We start from the raw sequence: 21,793 nt of genomic DNA on the forward strand, positions 1-21,793 counted from the left end.
ATCAGAAGCCTGTATCTCACGTTTGTTTACATTCTGGTTTAAAAAGAACCAATATATTATTGTGTGGTATTTATTAATGAGGGATGCAGTTAAAGAAAATGGCAGTTTATGTTATTACAACTTAGGTTTCATTTTTGTAGCTCAGGCCATCCATTATGACGACACTGTTCTCCAAGGTGACATAACTAAAAATGGACCCACGAAGACAAGAAACAGCAATAGTCAGACCATCTTACTGGTTGTAAACAAGCTGGTAGAATTGTGGCAAAAGAGAGAGCGAACCGATCCATTATGGTGCCAATTCCCTTCATTACACAGGTAAACTAAGAGTGCACACAACTATGTATCACAGGAAGTTGCAAACTATGATGGATATTTACAACAGGCAGCTCAGGTTGTCATTTTAGCAGTAGGCAGGTTTTGTGTTCTTCTACCAAATAAATTAAACTAACCTGTCTTCAGTGATGTTGTTGTGTTCCCTCTCCTCTTTAATTACTTTGGTGATTATAATGTTATCATAACCAACAGAACCAATGGCTGGAACAACAAAAGCAAAACCCAAGTTCTAATAAACCATAGTTTTTCTTTGAGCAACCACACAGCAGGTAAAGCCACATTATTAGACTACTAATGTGGCTTTCCCTGCTAATAATTGTTGACAACATGCTTTCTGAACACCCAGCTGTGATGTTAGGTGTTAACAGAGGTACAGGAAACTTTTATCTTTTAAGCCACAGAGGCCAGTGCAGCTATGATTTCCCCTTTTTCCAAAATATAGCATGGAGTGGAGTTACTCTTGTATTGATGATGATTACAGTTAAAGACTTAAAAGTTAGATGGAGCAATGTTTACATTTTTTGAACTGATGGTCCTGTCAACCTTTCCCATTTTATCTTGCTTTTCTCTGCTTTAGTAAAGCTCTTTGGAACTGCTATTTTCATTAGTGCTAAGAAAAATTTGCTTACTTGCTTACTAATTGATCTGCATTTCCAACTGTGCTTTGCTTATTCAGCAGCTGCATTTCCAGTAACACATCACAAGCTTAACAATGGGAGGGCTCACCAAATTGAAAAACATTTGCACATTAATATTTAACAACAGCAAGTTGCTATACAGCAGACTGATTGAAGAATTGAAAAGAGCCATGGGTTTCCCAGTCATCAGATGGCTGGAGTAGAGGCTGGAAAATTACCTCTGGCCTGGCACTCACAGGCAGCTAAGCCCTCTAACACTGCTGCATCTTTCAAAGAGAAACAGTAAGATTCCAACCTGAAGGTTGCCTTTTATGCTGTCCAGCTCCTTTGATGTCTTGGAGAGCTGGTGCAAGATGCTGCTTCGTTCACTGAAGACTTCCTTTAGCTTCTTTTCCAGCCCATCGTAGCTTTGTCTGTAGAGAGAACAAGAGAGCGAGATTTCACTATTAAATGTTTGCCACTGGCTGAGAGAATTCAGTCTTTATTGGCACCCTTGGGAGAAGGAGGTGTTTTAAACTGGATTAAAAGCACCATCGTTAAAGCTAAAGGGTAGAGCAATAGGGGAGAAAACTAATATCTACTCAGCACAGTCCCTGGATGAATAAAAGAGAGAAAAAAAACTTCTATTCCTTTCAATCAACCAATTTAGTGAAGGCTCGTTTTACAGAGATAGGTCTTTTGACCAGAGGTATGCCCCTGCATTTCCATTTAAATATTCATATAGTCCATCCAATTATTAAGGGAAAAATTCTACAGGGCACATTTGTCAAATCCTGTTTTTCTCTTTGCAAAACTGAACTCCAGTTGAAAGGCACTGAGCTTTCAGAGACCAAAATATTACTTCACAGAATGTTTGCATGAACTATAGCCATAATAAAGATTTTCTTTTTTATTGTAAATGACATAGTGTAATCCTGACTGAGTGATGTGCTGAACAACTCAGCACAAAGAAGATCTGGGTACAAAAAGAAGAGTTTAACGGACCGCATGTGAACAGGCACCGGGGGAATGAAAGTTCAGGAGCTGGATGCCTTGACACATTTGGCCTTTGGCTGCTTCTTATTTAACAACTTGATCTTCTTTTTACCCTGCTAATCGAGATTTAAGAGTTAGCATACGTTCCCTTCCACTGCCTGACACAAATGTAAAAACTAAAAATCTATTTTTCATTTAATCTAACATCCTTGTTTACTGACGCAAGGACAGCAATAACTCCTTTGGGAGGTGTTTGAAATCAAGTATACCCTGCTAATAAAAGAGCCTAGAGGTCCTAAATTTCCCCTAAAGCCCATGAATTTGATTACTTTGATGACCCCTTGAGTCTTCTAATTGTAATTGTTTATAATAGCAGTCACAGAAGAGCCCATCCACTCTTGCCCTCTGCAGATAGCAGGCAGGACAAGGCAATAATGTGGTACCATTATGTAATCTTAATCATAGAACTGGAATAAACGTGTGTACGGTACAGAGTTATCTTTTTCCGCTTGGACAAGGTGCGTTTATCAAGAGACAAATTGAGGTCAGTGAGTAAAATGGCCCTGCCTCACTCTGTGATCCTCACTTGCCCAATTTTATTTTGGTCAATGCTTTGCAACCTGGCTAATGTAGGGAAAAAAAGATTTAACAACACAAATGTGTTCTGGAATTGACAAAATAAACACAGAGAGAGTGGGACAAAGAATAAGCCAATTTCACTCTTCAAGAGGCATCATACCATTATTTAAGAATTAATATGAGAATGATGTATTGAGGTTAATAATCTGCATATAGAGGTTGCAAAGTGTGACTTGAGCAAGCTATAGTAGATTTACATCCAAGATTAAATTCAAATTAGTAATAGATAGGTACAGATAGGTACAGTAAAATGAACGATGATGGAAGATGATTTTTTGTGAAACATTACATATCCATTTTCTGTGAATGAATATTGATAATTAACAGTTGTAATATGGACTTGGATTATATGAATGATCAACAAACCTGTATCCTAACTATTATGTTTATTTACTAATGAAACGCAGAAGTTTGACGTCAGAGTTCAGGATTCACATCCATGGCTAAACATAATCATAAAAACATTAATCTGTCTTTAGTTGCCACAGGCAGATATTGTAGGGAAGTGACTGCAAATGAAATATGATGTCAGTGAAGGTTAAATGTTCCATGTAATCATTTTGCGACAAGGCAGAAATGTTGATAAAAATTAAACCTGCACGGGCAAACTAGTAGTACATACAAAGAATTTTGGGAGATGGAGTTGATTAAGAGGTGAAACCAACTGAAGTTAAAAATCTGGGACTATGGATAAAGAAACAACCTCAACATCTGTACTTCATCAAGATCAAATGGATTCTCTCTGCTTACTTCCTTATGTAATCAAAAACTCTAAATGACAACAACAGCTTCAAGCAAAGCATATGCATTTGATATAGCTGAATAACTCCTTGCTAAATACTTGCTGATAGTCACAAATCTCTCACTTAGCTTGCCACCCTTTTTTTTTTTACATGAACCACTTTTTTATAATGGGATCTGGCTGACCATCCCTCACTTGCCAGGTCTAAAATGAAAAACAGAAAACTGAAATGCTCATGGATGGGGCAGAGAGCTGCCACATTACCCTGAATCCATGGCTTCGTTTCAGCCTGGGCTGTCTTCCAAAAACCCTGCACACCCCATGTCATAGATCCCAGCAGCAGATCATACACAATAACACATAAATCACTAATAGAAAAGCAACACCTGGGAAATAAATAAATAACATGGCATACTGAATCCCACACATGACTTGCCACCATATGGCATTGGTGGGAAATTTATTGTAGGTTCATGCACCAGAGAGAGATGGGGGGAGAGATTCCTCCCTGTCTGCCATATTATTCATTACCCAATGGAATAGGCCCTTGGGTATCTGTGAAATGAATAAGACCCATAATTTGAAGCCCACTGACACAGAAACATGTATATCACAAAGCTCTTAGATAAAGTCTGGATTTTTTTCTGCCCAATCCACTATAAATTGCTCATTACAACAAACAAATGGTAACAGCTGCGTGATTGTACCATGACTTCCCTAACAGTCTAGTGTTCTAGTAGCATCATCTCAAACAAAGATCCCCCTTTTTCCAAGGCAGAGAAGTGTGATAATGACGACCAGAATGCCTGACAAAACGGCTTATGATCACAAATGGCACCACCAGGCACATGGTCATAAAGCAGTGGTGATGAGATAATGAAATCCTTCAATTCAGACATCTGCAGTTTGAAATCAGTCCCTGGCTGTCTTCATGAAACTCATCAAACTCCCAAGACTGAGGAGAAGGAGGCATCCTTTATTGGATACGATTATTGAGGACAAACATTTCTTTACCCTTGGAGTCACAGCAGGTCTCTTGAGTTATATGAGGCTGACCCTGCAGTGTGAAATAGAACTGCTGAGGCTAAAGGAAACACAACTGAACACTACAGTCAACATCCAAGCAATGGCTCAATAAATGGAAGCCAAGGCTGTGGCATCTGGCCTCACAGAGAGAGAGAGAGATACAGGAGAGCTCATGGTCCACTGTTGACAAATGCTGGCCTGTAAATACTATCACAGCGTAGATACAATAAGACATAAAGACATCTTTTCTACTTACATGTTCGCCAAAACTTTCTACTTCAGAATATGTCTGCCACATTACTGATAGTTTGCTTCTGCAAATCCTTGAGTCTTTGTTGAGCTCTTTAAAAGAGAGAGTGTCTAAAAAACACAAGACTGAGTCTTATAACATAGCTCATAACATACTGTCGGTCAGACCTTGATGATATGGTTTTACAAGGGCAAAAACTAGTAAAATCGCAGAGTTTAAAATCTTAAACCTGTGTGGGCAACCTTCTCTCCTCACATTCACTAAAATACATTTCTCAAAATAAAACTATAATGTGACAAGACATACAAGAGAACAATAACAACCCTGCAGCTAACATTAGTGGACTGAAGTTGAAGGCACACTGTGAGGAGCAGAGAGCAAACTATAATAAACTGACAGCAGAGCGACTTTCATGAAAATGCTCAAAGGGGCCAGGGGTATAGTTAATGTTCAATCTATTCCCAGTATCCCCTGGATTCAGACTCTTATATCTTCCTGCAAACACTATCTCAACAATGATGTACCCTGTTGTGAACTAGTTGCGCTGCTATACCTACATCCTTTTTTATCTATTTATTTATTTATTTCTCCATCTCTTTTGTATGTTGTTATACTTTTTATTTGCTGTTCAGAAAGTGTGTAGAGCTGGGGAATCATTCCTCTGCCTGTGTTGTTTGTTCTGTTGAAATAAAAAACTGAGTTGATAGGAATCACAAAAAGATGACTCCACATTTGTAGAGACCAGTAAAATGTAATACAAGGGTACTGAGGATATCATTCACCATCTTCTGCTTAGCAATTAACTGCAGTAAAATAATCAGAGGAGCTGGGTGTGTTAGCAGGTTGAGTAACCTAATGTCTTCCCCCTCCCCAGCATGAACTCTCACTGCTATTTTTGGAAAAATTGCAGGAGACAGTCGGTGGTTCAGACAAGGACAAATTAAAGGATTCCCCTGGGTTCTGTGTCTTTTGAGGCCCCCTCCACTTCCAGACCTGTTATTTTAATACCCACCCACAGCCGAATCTAAACTCCATCAATCATTCCTTCCACATGTCAACTATGCACATAATCCAGTGACCATAATAAATACACAGCCAGGAATCTGTTGTTTTTGAGAAACTGTAGGTCTTCTTGGAAATGAAACAAGTTAATTTCCAACCTGAGTAAAATGCTGCCTTTCTTACTTTCTTACCCTGTCTTCTTTGGCTCTGTGCTTTGAGGATGTATTACTGAAACACGTTATCCAAGATCTCAAACAATTTTCACCAAAACAAACAGAATTATCCATCTAGCTCTTGTAGCAAAACAGGACCTGTAGCTTTATTTATATAACCTTACCTAAAAAAAATCCAAATCACATGAGATAATATGTCTAATAACTTATTTAGTCCAAATAAATAAGTGCTGCTTGACAAGGTCAGTTCAGGGTAAGAAAGTCTCTTAAACAAACTCCCTTGAAGTTTACTCCCAAAGTGCTGCTGGGATGCCTTGCAGCCTATTTTCTACCCCTGGTGTTATGTCCCGTCCCCTGCATGCTGGATTGTCAATTTAGGAACCAGAGTCACCAAATATAGCACATGGGGACAGAAAACATTATCACCCATCAGCTATTACAGCAATCTTATAATAATAAGTTGGCCTTGTTGCAAAAGCCTTATTTGTCGGCAGGCGGAATCACAATTATCAGATGTACCGACGTGAATACAATTCAACTGCTCTAATTTAAATTGTACAATATTTGCTGTTATTTGTTTGTGGATGAGTAGAGATTAAACAAAATGAGGTTGAATGTGGAAAAACCAAGCTGCAAACAGGAGCAAATCCACAATGCAGCAACATGTCACCTCATTGTTTTGTTTCTCTTTCTCAGTACTAAAGGATAACTCCAGTATTTTTGAACATGGGCCCTACTTTCCTATGTTTTGGGTGTAAATAATTGATAGTGACAGAAATCTTAAGAATTTCTGCAGTATTGTAGGAATCTGAAAAATATGGGAAAATAAAGCCAAGGTTAAAAAATACCAGTGATCTTTTTACGTGAAAACAAAAAGTTAGCTGGCTAGGAGTGTGATGAACTTATTATATGGACATGTGATGAAAGTGGATATAAGATTGCGTCAGTATTCATCAGGGGGTCCATTGACCATTTACTTACATTTGCAAGTCCTGGACTAGGAAATGAAAATTCAACATTCCAAACAGTGAGTGTTAGTTAGAGTGCCAGTGTTACACATGCTAACACAGTGTGCCATGACCATATAATTGCAGGATCGAAGTTAAATATTAAATATATTTTTTTACAAGGCAGCAGCCGCAGAAATCAACAGCATTAAAGGGTTTTATTTGCTGTCATGCAGATTATGGGCAGACAGCGGTTTATGTGGCACCTCCAATTTCAGGCTGGATTAATTATGCCATTAGGAAGGGGCAAATAAATAGTTTTAATAAGGGGGATTGCCCAAGGCCTGTCAGCAAATTAATATATTCCTCTTGCAGAGCATGTCCACCATCCAACATCTGCAACAAAAGTCAGTCATGTTTACCAGTTGTTGTATAAACATTGCAGACAGCAGGGAATATTAATTGCATGCATGTCAGGAGATGCCTGACACTAAATCTTCTATAATTGTTTTGTTTGGGGGGGTTGATGAAACAATTGATGATGAGGAAGCCAATTTTGCTTTTGTCAGTTAAGGTCAAGATAATGCACGGACCATGAACACCACAAATTTTCTGGCAATGTACGGAACCTACTGTATCCCTATGGAACGTCATTTTTAAAATTACATTATTTTTTAGCGTAAGTAATGATGTGCCTTTGCAAAACCGATGGATAGAAACATTTCAGTTGAACCAGTGCCTTTTTGTTTTAGTTCTAATGCCAGTGTTGTAGGCAAATATTCAGTGATTATCCTTTTTCTTTTATCTTGTGTTTTAGTCCTTTGAGTGCAGCCCACATCAAAGATATAATTGACTCTATTGCAGTGCCCAAAAGCATCCCTAAATTTATAAAATGATCTCCTGGCTTGCTGCTGTTACACATTTTGGAGAAAATTTGTGCATTTGTGGACATGGCTGGGCACTTGAACAAAATATGGCTTTGTATTTGAAAGAGAACTTTCCTTTTTCATACCTTACTGACTCCATTCTTTGCAATGATGGGTAAGTATTAGTATATAGATAATTTTGTGTTATAAGGAGTACAATTACACTATAAGATGCCCTCTTGGGTATTATTTCAGCAATGTAGCGCCATACACAATATTTTCAGCATGTCACTGACACCGAAATCAAAGATTATAATCATTTTAGCTCACTGAACATATGGCTCTGTCAAGTGTTGAATTAAAAACAATAGTCAATAGAAGGATGGTGTATAACTTGATAAAGCTGAGCCTGCAAAAATAATAAAGAGTTCCAAATCAGTTACATTAAAATGTGAATCTGATCATATAACTCAAAATAATTATTTGAAAACAAGCACCACCTAATAATAAGAGCCTGAATGCATCTGTTACAAAATAATTATGTGCAAAGCAAATTGAATTTAAGTATTTTATCATTTAGACAGATGAAATTAAAGTAGAGTAAACCAATTTTACACATGAGCAAAAAATGTAGATATTCTGCATCTTTCATTCTTTCTTGAATTATAGGGTGGAAATTGAGAACATTCAGAGAAGAAATTAATTTAGTGTCTCTGTGTGTGGAGAGAATTTTGACTGCTGGTTAATCATGTAAATTGTCCACCACATACAGTATATGAAACAACTTTAAAAAAAAAAATCTCATTGCATTCAAGCAGTTGATATAAAATTACAGTTGTAGTGAATTGTGCTATCAAAATGATATAAGATCCCTCCATTTTCTCATCCTCGAAAAGTAAGTCTCTCTAATTTGTTCATCACTTAAGTTATGTAATTCTACACCAAGGGAGGTTTAAGGCATTGAAATAGAAATACTTAGCATATTAGATGAATAATTCAATGATTACTCGCAGGCATTTTCATGCATAAGTAGATGCCAATTGCTCTCCCTCGACATTTAACACTCTATCATTCTCTGCATGTACTCGGAAACAATACTGTTTCTCGACAGATAGGCACTTTACGGCAAAAGGAAATGCAACTGTCAAAACAAAACTCAAATGAAGCAATATACACGACAGAAATGTGAAACTTAAAGCTATTAAAAGATACCTGAAAAAAATCCATTAACTGATAGTATAATGCTGACATGATGCATATTCTTAATTGGAAAACCACAGAATTTCAGTTTGACTTATATAAATAATCATTTCTCTCTTGCTGAGTTTTACCTTCACTCATACGTAAAGAGAAAAGTAAAACCTCAGTGTATTTCTCTATTTTCTGCTTGGGTTGAGCTCATCAGACAATCCACTCTGCTCTCTCTGTTGTCATGTACAATCCAAATCATTTTCACAGTGACATGAAACCCCCACAGTCAAACTATGAGTATGCCTGGAAAAACTAAATTTGATTTAAACTTAACCAGGTCAATGCCAAACCCTCTTTTCTCTGGCTAATTACATAACCAGTCTGTGTTTGCTTTCTACACATTCCTCCTGTATTTTACAAAATACAAACACTTGGTATCACAGAGATGCTGGTGTTCAGTTTCAGTTTAGCCTGACCTATGATGTTGATGTGACTCATTCTGTCTCTCATCTAGGGACCTATATCATACAAATTCTGGCTTTCAAAGCATCCCAGGAACTTATGACGGTTGCCAGCTTCAATTAAATCTGGGATTTTGAGTGTATCTAATGCAATTATGCCCATCCTTGCTTTTCAAAGCAATGCAACACTGTATTTCCAGCTTCAGTAATTGTTGTGCTATAATCAAGCTGGATTGAGCTTGGACTTTTTTGTTTACTCTGAAAGGCGCACTCTGCCAGACATCAATGCTTACTGCTACTGCGAACGATAAAGCAATCCCTTTTTGTGTGGGAGAGCCTCACCTTTTCCCTCAGAGACATTTTATGACAACATTTAATCCAGTTTTGTCTCCAGTGTCGTCATAGAATGCTACAAGAAACAAGTTGTTTTACACCAGAGGCAACATCCTCAGGACATTAACACTACAGCTTCAATATGCAATTTTTCATATCTGTGAGAAACTGTAGAATTTCTCATAGAACAAAATCCCACAAACCTAGGGTAATACTTAATCCAGTCTTAGTGTATGTAAACAAATGTGTTTGCCATGAGTCTGAGTCTTTCACTTGTTCAGACACTCATGAGTTGAGTGTGATTTACTATGGTGAGCATAAGAAAAGATGCACTATGCTACAGAGTTTTCATTTATAGTGTATAATATATGCATTGCCATGGTAAGACAGAATAGTACAGGAATACGACAAGAAGAATATTGTTTAAGAACAAATAAAAACAACACATGTGACATTCAGAATCTTCAGCTGGTGTTTAATATGGATATGCAAGGTTTGCCCCAAGGGAACTGGTAAGTGCTTAATGGAGGATTTCAGCCACAGGATAACACAAAGCACTTCTTAAAATACCTGTATGTGTGTATGTGTGTGTTCACACTGTGAATGCCAAGGAGCAACTGATCAACTGGACAATATGAACTTTAGACCAACTTCAACATGATGCACAGTCTACTGGGTAAAACGTGTGTCCAGCAGACATTTATTAAACTAAGCCCTGTGTCTGACCTGCATTACTTCACACATCCCCACAAGACTGTAAATGGCTGGAGCTATTTGTTTCCACATCCCCCAACTCATCTTGTTAACAATGTAGTTATTATTAGATGGCAGCTGCACAGTTGTCTCACTACATAAATATCTTGCATGTGTGATTTAGCTTTCCTTGAAGCTTAATACTGTAAAAATACTCAACTAATGGTTTTTCTGTGGTATAGATAATAAATAATAATGCAAAATTTACATCACTATTTCCAGAGGCCTAAGGTTACATCGCTAAACCATTTCAGCATAGTCCAAACACCAAAGATGTTCAGTTTACTATCAAATAAGTAATGCAGCATATCCATATAAATGATTAATCAGAAGAGTTGCTGATTAATTTTCTATCTATGAACTAATCGACTGAGGGACTAATTGTGTCAGCTCTATGAATAATCTTTCATGCAAGTTCATACACCTCCATTATAATACCCTGCAGTAGAATCTAATTTGTGTTGTAGCACATGACACATGACAATACATTGGCTTTGTGTTTATCCTTTATGACACAGGTATACATTTATAAAGATGTAACATTATTAAAAACACTGAAAAATAGGACTTATCCACCAGGAGCTGTGTTGCTCCGTGTCTTGTTTCCTCTGATCTGACCGATGGCTAAGAAGTTGAGAACTGGCAACAAGCAGACAGATGCATCTGATTCACATCAAGGGCAATCAGCGAAGCCTCTCCCCAACTTCCAAGTGTCACTCAAGGAAAACACAAGAGGACGAGTTAAGCCAGGCAGAGGGGAGGAAGGAGGGGGGAGGATGTGAGGTGGAGAATTTGGAATTGGATGACGGATGTGACTTGATTACTGGTTAACTACCCTGCTGGTGCACCACTCCGATCTGGATGAGAAACCTGCTGGCGGCTGGATTATCAATTTGGAGTAGGCAGGACTATTTGAATCTATTGTTTCTTTCCAGGCAGGTGGGCAGTTACAGGGCCCCCCCAGTCTTTGACTGAACTTAGGAGTTGCCTTTCTGGCTCTTACTTCTCAGTGATTTGCCACTTCACCGACTCTTTAATAAAATCTCCTATCAAGATTTTCATCAAATTTATTAGTGTTCTGTTGGTATACTGTAGCACCTGCACCTGCCACAGTGTTCTGGTTCTCACATAAACCTGCTGGCCCCAGTTAGGAGAAACATGGTGAGATGCAAAGCCAAGTCAAACATGCACAGAGAAGTAAATCTGTTCTCACCATGGCTAAAATAAGAAGATAGTTGAAAAAGATGTGAAAAGCACAGTCTGATCAGTTTGAAAATCACAAATTCACACATTGACATTAAATGTCAGAGGAATTTGGACTACATTTTGACTTGACGTTTTATGAACCATGACCTGCAGTCCATCATGTAAAAACTTAATATATTATCTGATACCGTTGCAAAAATATCTAGTATTTTTTTCTAGTGTTTACAGAATAGGATCCTAGAAATCTCTGCAAGATTGTCAAAAAGCCATTTTAAAGAGTCTATATTTTAAACAAGAAGACTTGATACAATCATGACTCAGTGTGCACCAAGTTCATAGATGATCTCCATGTTGTGATGATAAATTAATAATTTGATGATCTGTAGTGTTATCCATTTTTAATCTTGTAGGACTCTGCAGTGACACAAAGCTATTTATCCAGAACCAAATTTCATGTGTAGTATACAGGATGTCTTATGTATGTTTTTGCCTTTTTGGAATGTCTGAAGGTTTCCAGATGTCTTCACTTCTTATGAGTTTCCTATGTCTGAATTAGCCCTTGGGGTTTATGTTTAGGATAAGGGTTAAGAATGTGACCCATAGATTAGTAGAGGTTAAAGGTGAGGGTTTCCTCTTATCCATCATCTTCCTCTTAACAATGAAGGCATTGAATGAAGGTCCAGATGTTTCTCATGAACCATGTGAACAACCAATGTATATATACTGGTGTTCAGAGCTGTGAGAGAGAGAGATCCATATTGGCTCGGATCCTCTCACAGGCTACTGCAGTGCTTGTCCGATGCTGAACTACTTTGTAATAAACTTCTATATACAAGTAAGTCAGTGTCAGCGGAGATCTTCTCTTCATCATCTTCACATCGACATCACCACCTAATATACCACACATGCATTTTATAAATTATTATAAACACACACCTAAAGGGACACTGAATCCAAATTTGCCTTCTAATTTCATTTTCTAGATTATCCCTCCCGTTGCCCTTCGTATTCCTTATACTTATTTCTTCTTACACACACACACACACACACATACACAAAGGCACATTGTCGGCCATCGGGTCACTTTGACCCAGAGGACAACACAAGGGTTATTTAAAAGTCTTCCTTGTTTAATGGGTAAATAGTTTTGCTGGTTTGCACCAATCTCAATGCATTTATTAAAACTGGAAACTTTAGTTTTCCATCTCAAATTGTCCCTGTGTCACTGGAAGAACAACACAGCCTTAGAAAAATAAATTAAATTGCATGATGTCTGCTGTGAGCAGTAAACTGAGATTTCTGACAGTTGTCGATCATCATCACTTTGTTTCATCACTGACTGACGTAATACTGCAGGAATGTTATTTTCACATATATAAAATGATCAAAAGATGCTTTTAAGTTACAAAGTTACATTGTGGGAAATGTAGGGTCCTTTTTTGTCTTGGGAGATTAAGCAGTAATGTGTACTCAACGTCAGACTATCTCTGCCTCTGCTGCCTCAATTTGTTTTTAATCTGTCTCTTGTGAGTCCCTGCAGTAGTCTGTCTTTGTAGAGCCAATTAAAAGAGAACATATAAACATAATGTATATATCTATAGCTACATGTTAAGGACTTCAAATATTGAGTTTTTTAATTTATTTATTTGGGGACATATCTCCCAGTTCTGCCACACAGTTTGCTTCGCTGAATTGGGAATGAGCCATGGTCTTAAACACCCACATGCCTGGACTGCTTTTTTTGCTACCTATTATGAAAAACACACTTAGATGACGATGTTATAACCTCATGCCTTTCCCAGAAGCCTACATACTACTGCAAGTTGTGCATTTCCATTTCTCCTCTCTTACAAATCTTATTAAATGTGCAGTTTATAAACCCAGGAAAACCACTGTCTCTGGTGGATATTTGTTTTGGTTTGTTGTCTCTGATGTTGTTGCTAGTTTTCCACAAATCATCCTCAGGCAAAGAACCAGCCTAAACACGAGTTGCAGGACTGTGATTTTCTACACACTTACAAGCTGCAAGCAGCTTTTTGTCTTGTCCATTGCTTCGCCAGGTAATTGAGTGTTCAGAGTTTACAGGCATCACAGAGAGGACGTTCCTTTATTGATTACTTACAATCCAACAATTATTTTGAAAATAATTCAGAAACTACATTTTGATATGCCTTTGATTAGGATATATCACTTTATACTACCATAGTCAGTCTGGCACAGCAAGTGTACAAGACACTACCACTTTAAGATAATACTGTATACAGCGTATACAGAAATGAGTGATAAGCAGTTTATGATATTAAAATAGATTATACAAGATTAGGATTTGCAGATTATGATTTGCATTGCAATGCATTTAACATACTACTGCTTCAACATATTGTGAGTGGGAAGTGTAATGAAGCAATTAACACAAGACAACAATTTTTACAAGATATAGATCGTACAGAATATTAACATAGACTGGGAGACTGACATGATAATTGATTTTTTGCTCAGTAACAAGAGCAAGACAGAGAAACCTCAGCTAACAATTAGTTTCTCAAGCAGGACAAATGATAATATAAAGAATACATAAATGGCTCTCAGCTGAGCCATCTCTTGTATACAATAATTATCCTATAACCTAAGTTGTAGGATCAAGCATATTTGAGGTGATGGCAAGGACGATGAGAGGGTTTCTGAATGTTTGAAGTGTGCTTTTAATGTGCAGCTGTGTGCAGACCTCAAGAGGAAAGGTACTACCCTGACACCTGTTAACACGAAAGAGTTACATATCAAAGTGTCGGTGTAAATAAGGGAACATTTCGTTTCATTAATGCACTGATTTTGCCACTACAGTCAGACAGGCTTTTACCAGCAGAGCACTCATTTTCCTCTCACCACTGAAGTGATGGGGGCGAGTACAGTGTTATTCTAACCTGTTAACTATTAGCAAATGGAGGGCAAATAGTTTGACTTTCATACAATCGAATAATATATGAAGTAACATCATGTTCACAACACAATCTGTGGTTTCTTGTGTCTGACTTCAACTTTACTGCCTGGTGGTGACTGGGTACACACTATCTGCACAGTTTAAAGAGCGCATACAAAAGGACATCACAACCACACGGTCTGATTAAAGTGCTGACCAGGATGATGGCCCATCTGATGAGTGAGATGACAGGTAGCAGCATGCTGATGGCATTCAGGCCAGAGGGACAACCTTGAATTAAGCACATAATCAACAGCCACACATCACCTCCACCCTCCACCTCCACCTCCACCAAATGCAATTCTCCAGGGACTAGGTCCATCAGTCATGTACAAGTTATTGTAATGCAAACATGCAAATATGACCAAATCTGCCTTTTAATCATAGCCACATTTGGCAAAATGCCATCAAGAGTGACAAACTGACAGTGGAATAACACACATTAAATGTGTAGATATATTGCATGGAAGAGGCGAAGATTCTCTACTTAATCTGCATGGATTTCATATCAAATTTATAATTACACTTATTAGCATATTAAGTACAAAATTTAACTCTAATCTGCAGGCCATTTACATTGCTTTCCATGAACTATGCCACATTATGCCACAATGAAAGGGAAATTATCTATCATGCCCACAAATACCGCCATTCTGAAAAAAGGACTGAAATGAACTGTGGTTAATAGAGGTCTTCACCCTCAGTTGATAAGAATGAATTTGGGCATCTGCGGCCTTGCTCAAGAGCGACAGGAAGACCACTGAAATTATGTGATTTTATTTTAGTCCCACTTAGATAATTATCCTGTTACCATATTTGATACATTCCTTCATAAGACAGTCTCGTCATTGCCTCTTCTAATAGCTACTTGCACTGAGAGCTGGGTGCTAATTGCTGAATACGGAACAAGGCTATTTACAGTAACATGAATGTAGAGGAAAATTAGGCTTTTCTAAATCGATTATTTTATGAACAGACAGAGCAGGAATAAGAACAACATATCACCACATGGCTGATCATCCTCTAACAGTCTGCTTTTAAACAAAATCATTTGAGGACAAGCTTCAAACAGCATAGCATAGAGCAACTTATTATTATTATCATTATTATTATTATTACATGATATTCCGAAAAATGGAATACAGAGAATTAAACAGGCCCAAATAGTCTCTTGAAATAAATACAGGCAATTTGGGTCATACACAATCCATTCAAAGAGTGAATGAAAATCCAGTGTTAGGGTTTTTGTTTATGTGAATCTCCAAGTACTTCTCTCCATACTGTAGGTTTGGAATTTCTTCTTTCTCTCTAGAGAAAACTTCCCAACATTAATGAAATACTACTGAAGGGCACCTGTGTGTGTTGTTGTGCTTTTTAGTCAGAAACAATACTGAAGTATTCTTTGAAATAAAAATCCAATGACTGCTTTCAGGCAGACATTTGCAGACAGCTTCCTCAGCACCAGGCACATTTCTCTCTGCCTTTGTATTGGAATAACGTTGCTCCTATTTATTGCGCTATTTCAATGAAATCGTCAATCAGGCTATTTGTTGCTATGCTCCCTGGTACCTGGCCTCTCAAGCTTTGCCATCTGTTAACATGCTTAATGTGCTGAATTCTCTTTCAGCTTGACCCTGTCTCAAAACACATTTCTGCATTGAGTCCTTTGCTTTGTGCCGTACCCTGCTGGTTCAGTATCTTGAGTGCAGCTGCAATGGAAGTTTTCTCAAATTGCTTGTCTAAAAAATAAACTACTACTTGATTATTTTTTTGTTGGGGAAGCCACTTTGCCCTGAGGCATGGAGCAGTTTGAAATGGGTTCATCATTCATTTCTCAAATCTCCTGCAGCCCTACTTGTCCATGAATATTAATAGCATAAAAATAGTCATATCTTGCAGCTAAACACTGATGAAAATGCAATTTTAGTGTCCATTTGCATAACAGTGAGGTAAGATATGGGCATCATGTGCTGTCTTTAATTGGGCATGAAACAGGATTAAACAGATTTATTTCTAAATGGAAAGATTATGGTCACACTTATTTGCTGGATTAGATTTAACAGTATATACCCACACACCGTATATGATTACTTGAGGTGTTCTAGTGTTCACTTGCTGGCGAATATTGCTCTACATGTTAACTTCCTGCTTTCAGAATTTTACTTCAATAAAAAATGAAGGTCTTAGCTACAATTTCTACTTAAGTCTTAAAAGGTACCATGTGTTTTTTCTTGTAAACAAAGGTAAAGTACATTTCCTTATAAAACACTTCCAGCATTATGAATACTACATTCATACATACATTCAAATATTGAGCATATTTTAAATCTGCATTATTTACATTTATGTTTGCCAGCTGGCAATCAGTGGAATCATCTGAAACTGGCAGCAGGAGTACAGATTGCGTATTTGCACACACAAACAAAACACGGACATACTCATCAAAACATTGCTCTGACTAAAAAAACAAACACCTTAAAGTAAAAGTCAAAACATGTATTCTAAAGAATCATTTATGTTTTAATGTGCAAAGAGCATTTCTTACTGAATGTGCAAAGAATGGAGAAGCATCTCTAAACTGTACTAAAGTACGGTAACTATATAAAACGGCACTTAAGACGCTATATCTGGTGTTGATCTTTCAGTGAAAAAAAACCCCTACACATCACAGGTTGATGTTTTGGCTCTTGTGAAAGGAAGATGGGTTCTTAGACTCAATAAAAGCTGTTAAAATTGTTCCCATGTTAAAAGTTCCTTACCAACTTTAAGGCACAGCTACTTTGATAATCCCATGATGTCAAATGTCATCAAAGGATTGCAAAATAATAACACTGCATGTAACTATCTGCATAAACATGGTACTTGGTCATGTTATGCACATACTCTGAGAGGGGCAGGGGTAAAGTTGGGTTGAGAGGTCCTTCCTTGACTGTCTTAGTAGACCAGTTGCCCAAAGCGCTGGCCATGTACAGTAATAACATCTTAGATTTAAATTCTGTCTGAGACCTTTGCTGCATGTCATGCCCTCTGTCTCCCATCTTTTTGTCTCTCTTCACCATGAACTGTATAATAGAGCAGAAATGCCATAAAAATGGTCTTTAAAAGGGCACTTACCCAGAAATACTGCAGGGGTCTGAGGCCATGAATCACCCCCAGTGAGATCTTTTTTGCAAATCTACTTTCCCAGTGGATACCTTTTAAAGATGAAGCTGAATGTCTTACCCTGCATGATTCCCTTTTAGCAAGTATTTATTATTATTTTTATTTATTTATTTATTTATTTATTTACTTATTTACTTATTTACTTACTTACTTACTTACTTACTTATTTATTATTTACCAAACATTTCCAGGTATTAATGCAGCATTAAGCTAAACTTCACAACAAGAAATAGTGCCCAACCACAGCATCTTCTTTGTTTTCTTCAACACACTCCCTAAACTAAGACATTAGATGGGTGAATCAATGTATGCTCAGGCTTAATCTCTCCTGATATTTGCCTTAGCACACACTGGATACAAAGGGGAAGCAAGTGTCCTTTCAATTTATGGACAGGATGAAAACATTCCTGTGCCCTTTAAATGCTAACCACTTACCAGTGTTAGCTCTTGAAGTAAGGTGCACTGTGTCTGAATGGCTCACACACTGTTATATAGTTGCACAACTTAGAAGTTGTTCAGACACTCTGGGGCCCTTTTACCTTATAGCTGTTTGATGTTAACATCAATGTCTCTTTAGAAATATCTTAGTGTTCCATCTGAAATTGGCACAGAGGTGTAACCCGTGGATATGGAGCTATAGAAATTTTCTGGCTATAGAGGATGCATACAACAAGGATCATCGTCCGTAGTAGTAACAATGTCTTCAGCTAAGCAAAATATATCATTAAATCTGAATTACAGAAAAGATTGTTTGTTTGTTGTTGCCTGAAAATTACAGCTTAAAAAACATTTTGATGGTACATGGACTTGAAATAGGGAGAAAGGTGCCTTTTTAACTCCCACTTCATGCCCCGAACACCTGTTCTTGCACTATGTAAGTTCTGTGAGCGGGTACGATCTCTCATGTGTAACTGAGTGACTGTCAGCATCTGAAACTACAGAAATCAGTGCCAACAAGTTCAAGAGTAACCAACCTTTGGCTCCAGAGGCTGGGGATCGTGAGGAATATACATCGTTCAGCCATGTTTCAATTCAGTGAGAGAGACAACACAGTCAGAGCTCCGGTAAAGAGACTAATGGACTTTGTTTCCTGAACATGAGAACTGCTTAACAATCCAGACTCTGAGGCCAACAAAATTAACTACCACTCATGGCTGCAGAGGCCGCTGTTGATGAGCAAAGTTCCATTTTGTTGCATTAGGAAACTAAAACTACTGGATTATGGTTTTTAAAAGACTGCTTTTGAGGTTTAAAAAGGTAGCAGCTTTAAAGGAGATAGGACACAAACTGCAATCTTGGCTCTCATAATTTGAACACCAAACTCTCCACCTTGACCCCCTCCCTAGGACCCCGCTGTCATGGTATGGCAGTATCATGCTCAGAAATATTAAATCATATAATAAGCAGTGTTGAGTGTTGAGTATTGTTAAGAAAGTACTGACTTGGTTTATAATTTGCTAATGATACCCTGCTGTTAAAATGATATTACAATTTACCTGATCACTTAACATTCATGTACCTCACATTTGTCTTAGTTCTTCCCATTTGATTGTAACCACCAGATTATCATTCTGCTGCACAGTAATCCCACATTCAAACAAGCACACACTGACAAGCACAACTAGCAATTCACTAGAAAAGATATTTCAAAATATTTTGCCTTCATCTGTAACAGCAGTCAATACCAGAAGTAACACCAAATTTGAACATTTCAAGCCTGTTTCAACACTGCTGTGCTGTCACTGACTTGTTCAAAGCTTATCCATCCTCTTCAATGACATTAATTAACTGAGCATGGACTGGCAGTAGCTAATCCGTTGCACTTGGACTGTGAGTACAAGTTCAGAGGAGAAAATGAGAGGCACATGAGAGGCTGTGTGATAAAAAGAGGGTGGGGGTCGGGGTGGGGGGTCGTAGTGCATCTAAGAAACAGAAGACAATTTGTAATGAATATGGTCACAGATGTTTTTTTATTTGAAAAGAAACAATCTAATGTTATGTAGTATACGCAATATATCACATGAGGCTGTTATAAAAACTGATGAAGGACTGTATGTGAAAATGAAGTATGTACAATTTGTGATTTCAGTTTAGTTAAACACTAATGAATGGTATTTTGGCTATTACACTGGAGTTTTTGCAAGATTCATGGCATCCTTGAACCCCACTAGAAGCAAACACTTGTAGGGCTGACCTGAATGTTTTGAATGTTTAACGCTTCACCTGTTTCCACTGATGTCCATATCAGTCCATATCAGTATTTGAATACGTTTTTTGTTGTTGTTGTTGTGATGGTTTTTGAGTCATGTGACAAGGGCACATTACTGGCACTGACACTGGGACGGTGACACATGAAAATGTGACAGCTTCTGGAATAACCTCTGAATTTGAAAAGATGATCCCCAAAAAGTTGAGTGCCAGATAAGCCAAATATAATGAGTTTGACAGCTCTAGACATCTATTAAACCTCTTTAAACATCTTGAAAACCTACTTTATTTATTGCCCATTTACTGCATCACAAATTGGAAAGCCTTTTTTAACTTTACTTTGAAGGCTGTCAGCCCCTGTCATTTTTAAGGGGTAAGTACACCCATAAACACATACAGAATATTTATTTACCCCTAATGGGATATAGTCATGCTGCTAGTTTTATGTCAACAGTTTTATCTGGGACTATTTCTCCAGTGCAAAATATTTTGGCAGGAGTTTTTGAACTTGAAACCATAATCTCATTTGAAGATAAAAATTGGTTTGAGCCAGCATTAATGTAGCACATTAAATATCATGTGTAAGACATGACATCGGACACATTAAGCACAGTTGCTTAATACATTAACATCGTGAATCAGTGACAATGACTTTTATCACCATGGAATTGATTTAAACTGTCATCTTATTTTGGAGACCTGTACAATGTGCTTCTACAGTGAATGGTAATAAATGTGACGTATGCTTGATGAGCCCCATTTTTCCTCCCAAATTGGACAAATGGAGGAAGAATTGCATGCTGGGCACGAGACAATTTCATCACAGACAAGTCTTTAATGATGTCTCATCTGCATTTTTCAATTTGAACGGGGCCAAAAATAGATCACTGGCCAGGCTTTGTTGAAATGAGTCACATTAAATGGATAGCAGTGAGACAATCACTTATCTGAGGCTTACGTGTCTGTTTTAGTAATGTCTCATTTATATGTTTATCAAAGCCTATAGTTATAATTAAATGATTATGTCCTGTTGAACAAAGTAAATACTGTCTGAGGGGATCGGTTAATTTATTTTTAATTTTGGTCTATTTATAGAAACAGATTAAGGTGTTTATTTTGGTTTGGGTTTTGTTTACATGGCAGTGGAGGCGTGTGCTCTTGTAAGAACATTAATTAGAATTAGTAACAACTTAAAACAATAACAACAGCAATGAAAATAATCAATCACTTAGCTGATCTTCAATAAAATGATAGCTGAGTAATCTTTTGAGTCATTGATCAGGAAAAAAAAATCTAAGTATTTGCAAGTTCAGTTCTTTTCAGAGGATCATGAGAAGCATGAGGATCTGCTATTTGGTCTGTTTTATATCACTGAATATTGGATATCTGACATCATTTGGGGCTCTGAAAGATGTCATGGGTATCTTCTTTTTACTGTTTTCTTGTATTTTATAGACTAAATAATTAATAAAAATAACAAACTAGTCAATGATGAAAATAATCCTTAATTGCAGCCCTGAATAATCATAAATCATTCATATATTGCTGTTCACACAGAGAGGATGAACATAAACTGTAAAACTGTATATACATTCTTTTCATTATGTGGAAACATGTAACTAAAACCATATTAAAAAGTCATTATGTTTTCAATTGCAAATATTAAATTAATAAGGTCCCATTATACAAATGAATGCTAACTAAAATTCAGAACTAAAATTCCAAGGACTCTGCTTGTTGCTTGCATGTAATCGCTTATTCTGTTACAGCATCTTATCTGCATAATACAAGCATGCTATTTGAATATGTCATGTGCAATATTAGGCAGTATGAGTACAGATAGTGTTACTTTCCCCAAGGAGCCGCCTGCCCTGCTAAAAGCTGGGGCAGAGGCTTGGCCCTCCACTT

At 37.4% G+C, this 21,793-nt stretch overlaps 1 protein-coding gene across 1 annotated transcript in view; it reads right to left on the reverse strand.

Annotated features, from left to right (window-relative positions):
- Positions 1-21,793, reverse strand: part of luzp2 (leucine zipper protein 2) — a 138,423-nt gene that overhangs the window by 68,837 nt on the left and 47,793 nt on the right. Inside the window, exon 2 of the mRNA XM_018683370.2 lies at positions 1,270-1,387. Within this exon, the coding sequence (XP_018538886.1) occupies positions 1,270-1,387 (118 nt within the window). The remainder of the gene's footprint in view (positions 1-1,269; positions 1,388-21,793) is intronic.

The sequence above is a fragment of the Lates calcarifer genome, linkage group LG2, assembly GCF_001640805.2.
Source record: "Lates calcarifer isolate ASB-BC8 linkage group LG2, TLL_Latcal_v3, whole genome shotgun sequence".
Classification (NCBI taxonomy): Eukaryota; Metazoa; Chordata; class Actinopteri; family Centropomidae; genus Lates; species Lates calcarifer.